Raw genomic sequence first — 5,996 nt, forward strand, 5'->3', positions numbered from 1 at the left:
GGGCCCTGGACTGTCCACCCCGACAGGACCCTGGACTGTCCACCCTAACAGGGTCCTAGACTGTCCACTCTGACAGGGCCCTGGACTGTCCACCCTGACAGGTCCATGGACTGTCCACTCTAATAGGGCCATGGACTGTCCACCCCTGCAGGGCCCTGAACCACCTACTCTTGGAACCAGGAATATCCTCAATGCAGGACATTCTCTTTTCTCTGTCCTTGAGGATCCTCAGCCTCTTTATGGTTCAAGGATGCTTGATGTTCAGTGTTGGAAGGAGGAATGCTGCGGGTGGGCGGCTGGTGACACCCCAGCCTTCCCTCACCGGCCCGGCGGGGTGGGGGACACCCGGTGACGGGGGCCATAGGGTGCTGACAGCCCTGCATCGTCACACTTGTGTCCGTCTCTGGGATCACCTGGCCACCTTACTTGAATAGAGTCCTTGTCTCAAAGCCGAATTGTCCCTGGAGCAACACAGATTATTTTTCCCTGGTTTCTGGAGACGTGTGGATGAAGTGAGCCCTGAAATGGCCACCGCCATCATGGCCCCCGCCCCCCCGAGCGTGGACAGGGCCCATTAAGAAGGCAGGACCAGGAGAGGCGACTGTCACTAAGGCTCTGTCTGCCTCTTGGACAAGGAACTCTGCTGTGGAGCTGCTGGTGGCTGCTACTCTCCAGGCTGAAGAATGGAAGAAGTCAGTTCTTCTTGGACCGAAATCTATCCAATCTTCTTAAGGGGCGGGAGTGGGTGTAGAAGGGAAGCCCGCCCAGGGAGACCCTGGAGGAGAAGCCAGTCATCCGTGTTTAGACCTATGGGCAATGGCGACAGAGGGCTGACCGGCAGAAATCAGCCCTGGCTGGCTCTGTGGGAGAAGGAACATGTGGTGTGGCCTGTGCCCAGGACCACGACTTGCTTATCTGAGTCCCGCGTGGCAGAGTGTTGAGGTGCCCCTCCCAGTGAGCGGACCTGGGACCCCCCAGAGTGGTGGCTGGGATAGCAGAAGCCTAGGACACCTGCAGGCCGGGCCTGGGGTCCGGGAGCGCTGTGCGCGTGCCCAGGCTCTCTTCCGCATGTGTGCCTGGGCCGCGGCTCCGAAGGCAGAGGCCTGGGCCGCGGCTCTGAGGCGCCCTGCCTGTGGGGCAGGGCCAGGGCAGGCCCACTGCTCCCAGAGATGCCCTCGGCTAAGCTCACACTCCACAGCTGATCTCCAGGGACTGAGCTGCCCGTCTGCTCTGTGAGCCACCCTCCCCTACTGTGGCACGCGTCCTGGGCTGAAGGAACGTGGTGGCGTACCCATCTACTGCTTTCCACCGGGCATTGCCCCAATGCCTGAGACCCAGCAGCCCTCCGCCATGTCCACGGCGTGGAAGCAGGGCCGGGCCCGTCCCATCCAAAGCCCCACAGACAAGGCTTTGGTTCTGACCACTAACAGCAGATGCCACGCTAGGAACATGCTGTACGCCGTACAATGGAAGCACCTCAGTATCTCAAGACGGTGGGTGGAGTTATTCTGTAAACGTTTAATGACCATTTTCTCCACTCCCTGCCTCAAACCTCGCCCCTGCCCATCACAGAGTAGAGTAGACTTTCTAGCCGCCTGTCCTCTCTGACCTTCCTCCTCTCCTGCATCCAGGATGACGTCCGGGGCCCTCCTGGGAGCCTCTTCCCGGTGCCCCTCCGATTTGACACAGGCTCCTAGCCCCGGCTGGGGTGAGCTCAGCCCCTGTGACCCTGTCCTCCTCCCGGCTCACGGAGCCCACCCCGGGCCCAGGCACAGCCCATCCCCAGCAGGCCTCGAGGCCCCATGGTGAGCGAGGAGGGGTGCGGGCTGGCCGGGCCGTGGGGTGCTCTGCGCCCCTCCCTCCAGGTGTGCGTGCTGTGACGGAGCAGCCTCTTCAGAGACCGAGGGTCCCCTGCGGGTGTCCTGGTGTCAGGGTCTTCATTTACTTCCTCTGACTCCTCAGCTCCCAGAACAGGGCCAGGGCGTGGTCAGTTGTGAGTCAATACTGTCAATGGATGAGCTGGATTAACCCTTGCCTGCTGTGTCAGCGGAGCATCTGGAAGCAAGGATGCCTGGGTCGCAGCAAACCAGTGCCCAGGTGACATTTCCTACTGCCGTTTTCTGATAGGGAGGTTGATTGGCTGGTTGGATGGCCGATCCTGGAGCCCTGGGAGGAGACGGCCAGGGAGGAAGTGCCCCTCAGGTAGGACATGAGCGCACCAGGGGTCCAGGCAAAGCAAAGAGCCCCAGTGGCCACGGCACAGAGTGAGAAACCAAGTATCCGCTCTGCAGATACGTCAGCACGAGTCAGCGTGGAAAGTAAGATGGACAGATGTCCCGGGGAAGCATTTCAGTTCAGTTACACACTGTGATCTCCAGAGGCAGAGCGTGAGCCCTGGCACGGCGGCTGCACCCGCAGCTCCCGCAGCACGCAGGGTGTGGCACCAGCGTGACTCTCGTCAGGCCCGAGCCAGGGCAGCAATGAGTTGTGAGGATGGCGTGGAGCCCACATACAACATGCTGACGGCCGCTTGCTGGCTCTGTTGTTGGCTGATCCAAACCCGTGACCCGTGCCCAGCCCTGAGAACCTACAAGAGCTCCCCGCAGCGGGCGGCCTAAGGCCACCTTGTGCCAGCGCTGCTCCAAGCACCAGGCCATCGGGGACACGGCCTGTGTCACAGAGGGTCCGAGGGGAGGGGCCGAGGAGACCTGGGCAAAGCGAGAGGTGGGCCCTGGGACAGGAAGGAAAACCCCTCAGAACAAAGGAAGTCCGGCCCGTGCAGGGACTTTTGCCAACAGCGGTGGACCGGGCCTGGTGGAGGGACAAGACTCACCAACAGAGACTCAGATTTATCCTAGTAATTCTGCAGGTCTAAGATTATTGTTAAATGAAATGCTTTCCTTTGAAAAGTAACCTATCTGACATAGGGTTAGATGTTGGTAAAAAGAAAAAAAAACAAACATTAATTAGACTGATGCCACCCCAGCCTATCTGCTTAAACCTGATGGTTCTGAAAATGTTTGTAAGTGTCTGTTAAGATGGAGTGCTCACCTGCCCTCCTCCACAGACACGGCCAGCTGCAGAGGACACAGACAGCAAAGGTTTCAGGCAGGAAAGTGTCACAGGTCGAGAAGTGAAATCTTCCAATGTCTTCAGTAATGATTTTCGCGGAGGTTTGACGTGTCCCGTAGGCTTCTACAGCCGGCATCCTGGAATCCATCGCGCCTTTAATGCTCTGTTTTTACCATTGATCACTCCGCAGAGTCCAGACTCAGCATCAGATGCTAAATGCAACTCTATTGAATATCTTTCTCCAGGTGTCAGCATTTTCTACTTGGGAGAAAGAACTACATAAAATTGTGTTTGACCCACGCTATCTCCTGCTAAACTCTGAGGAGCGAAAACAGGTAATGGTGTGGGGGTGAGACGAGGCAGGGCTGTGGAGACCACTGAAACAGACCCTGCGGCCCCAGGCCGGCATCCCCCCTCCCCACGGCTGCCTCTGCAGCTGCTCTGCTGGGGACTGGGTGGCGGTGTGGGGTGCGTGCTGCTAACAGCACACTGGAAACTGAGCATCTGGTCCCAACCCCTAAGAAAATACACATACTCAAAGGTGAAATGCAAATTGGGGGAACATTAACCACATTTCAAATGGTCTAGCTACACAAAGAAGGGATTATATGATGATGGTGAACCAGAGGGGCCCCGGGAGAAGTGTAGCGTAAGTAAAGGAGAGGCGTTCTAAGCCTAGATCTCCCAACAGCAGAGCTTGTTCATGAAGGCCCCGGACCTGTCTCTGCTTTTCAGTTAGACAGACAGATGGACAAGCTAATGGCTGTTCACAAGAAGCAGATATTACACCCAGTGGGGGACAGAGGGCTCTGTGGCCTTAGTTGTGAGTGTGTGTGTGTGTGTGTGTGTGTGTGTGTGTGTGTGTAAGGAGCAGGACCAGAACAGGAAGGACAGATTTCTGCATTTCTACATTTCTAACCCCAGCGTCAATCAGGCAAGGCGACTTCTCCCCACCCCTGGCCCGTGAGTTCAGAGGTCAGACCCTGGAGAAGTGGGTCAGGGGAATGACGGGAAGAGGGCTCACTGCCACTGCTGGCTCACATCGCGAGGAGGAGCTCGGTATTTACCTGCAGCTCTGCTATCTATCGGCTCAACAAGCCCTAAAACAAATTCTGAGATGAGGCCAAGGATGCCCCCGCGGGGTCAGCCAGCAGCTTCGTCCCAGCACCCCTGGAACTGGGGCTTCCCAGTGAAGATCCTGCTGCTGGCCCCATCTGAATAACAAACCCCACCCTTCTGGGAACTCCAAATCCTTCTCCTAGCTGAGTTTCACTTTCCAGGAAGCAGAGCCTCAGGGTATGAGACAGGCTGGCGAGGCCTCCAGATAGTGCCCCAGTCAAGCGGCTGCAGCCTGGACCGCAGTACTGTTTCTATAGTGGAACAGAACTGTAGTTTAATAATTGATAGTATTTTGGCCTTTTGTTGCATTATTAAAAAGCGAAAAGTTCTACTACTCCACGACAGAAGAAGCCTGTTTACCTACGCGCCAGAATCAACCCTGCCACACTCGAGCCTCCAGACCAAGTGTCCACAGCCACCGGCGCAGCTGTTGGTGACGTGTGACGTGCTCCGGCTGGTTCCTGCCAGCAGCTGCTCCCCGTGGCAGAGGGCTTTTGGGGAACCTTAGCTGTTAAAGGATGTTGAAGAAGCCACCCTCACCCCCAAGGGGAAAGACCAGCTTAAAAGGCACCCCCCGTTTGGCTCTTACGCACTCCTGGGCGGGCGCACAGGTCGGTCTCCTGACTGGAGTGAGCTGCTCAGGTCCACTGCCCCTCCGATGTCTGCCAGGAGACCAAGAGAGGCAGCTGGAGGGCTGAAGGCGGGGGCCGTGCGGGGCCCTCAGCTGGACAGGTTTGTGCAGGTCAGTCAGGTTGGCCATTCACTCACACCAGAGGCCGCCGTCTGGGGAGAGCCAGCCGATGCCACTGCACCCGCACCGAGGTGAGGCCTCGGCCGCCAGGCAGTCCAGGTGCACGCAGCCGCCAGACCGCCCCAGGCCCAGGGCCTGCGGCCCACCCGTGGGGAGCAGGCCGGAGCCATTGCAGGCCCCATTCCTGAAGCACAGGACTGTTCACAGAGAAACGCAGAGTGCAAGCGTCAAATGCGAGGTGCACAGCGGCTCTGGGGCCAGGGTTCACGGGGCAGAGCTAGGCTGTGCGGCCGGGGCTGCTGAGGACGTGGAGGAGCCCACGGGGGCGGGGGGGGGGGGGCTGGGCCAGGCCCGGGAGTGCTGATCAGGCCTGTTTCTATGGTAACAAGCAGAGAGCTTCATTTTATACGCCAGTGCCTACTGCAGGGAGGTAATGGCCAATGCTATCTCTTTAAAAGTCACAACCCACTTAGGATAAAACGGGTGTAATTTGTAAGAAGGAAAAATCCCCACTGCATTAAATTATAGTGGTAGAAATAAAGCAACGGAGAAAAGGGAGAAGAGAGGAAGTTTAGGTTGGACGGATGCGCGGAGCTAGGCAGCCAGCAATGCAGGCATCGCATGCCAGCTCTGATCCACAGCCGGCCAGCCTTCCACCACCTGCGAAATTAATAGAGCAAAGCTGCTGCTAATGACGGAGCGAGGAGCGCTTATCTGGACGATGACCTGCATCCACCTTTCTTATTAGTCTAAATTAGAAGACAAGGCGAGAATGAACCCACTGCTCACCTTGGAGCTGTGGCCAGCCAATCACCCCCTGACTTAAAGTTACAGGCACCGGCTCACATTTTAAGTTACTTGTGAGTATTTTACTTGGCCACAGTGTGAGGAGCAATTTTGGTTTTACTTTTTTTTTTAACATTAGAGAAACAGATCTGAGGCAGTGACACAAAGTGGAGAGGGCCAGGGCTCAGCCTCCATCTTCCAGGGGCTTCTCCCCCTCCCCAGCCCTTCCCCTCCCTACCTCAGCCCTTCCCTCTCCCCACCCAGCCCT

At 57.4% G+C, this 5,996-nt stretch overlaps 1 protein-coding gene across 1 annotated transcript in view; it reads left to right on the plus strand.

Moving 5' to 3' along the window:
• Positions 1–5,996, plus strand: part of Tcerg1l (transcription elongation regulator 1-like) — a 165,100-nt gene that overhangs the window by 156,439 nt on the left and 2,665 nt on the right. Inside the window, exon 12 of the mRNA XM_013021878.1 lies at positions 3,318–3,407. Within this exon, the coding sequence (XP_012877332.1) occupies positions 3,318–3,407 (90 nt within the window). The remainder of the gene's footprint in view (positions 1–3,317; positions 3,408–5,996) is intronic.

The sequence above is a fragment of the Dipodomys ordii genome, unplaced genomic scaffold (genome assembly GCF_000151885.1).
Source record: "Dipodomys ordii isolate 6190 unplaced genomic scaffold, Dord_2.0 Scaffold58, whole genome shotgun sequence".
NCBI lineage: Eukaryota > Metazoa > Chordata > Mammalia > Rodentia > Heteromyidae > Dipodomys > Dipodomys ordii.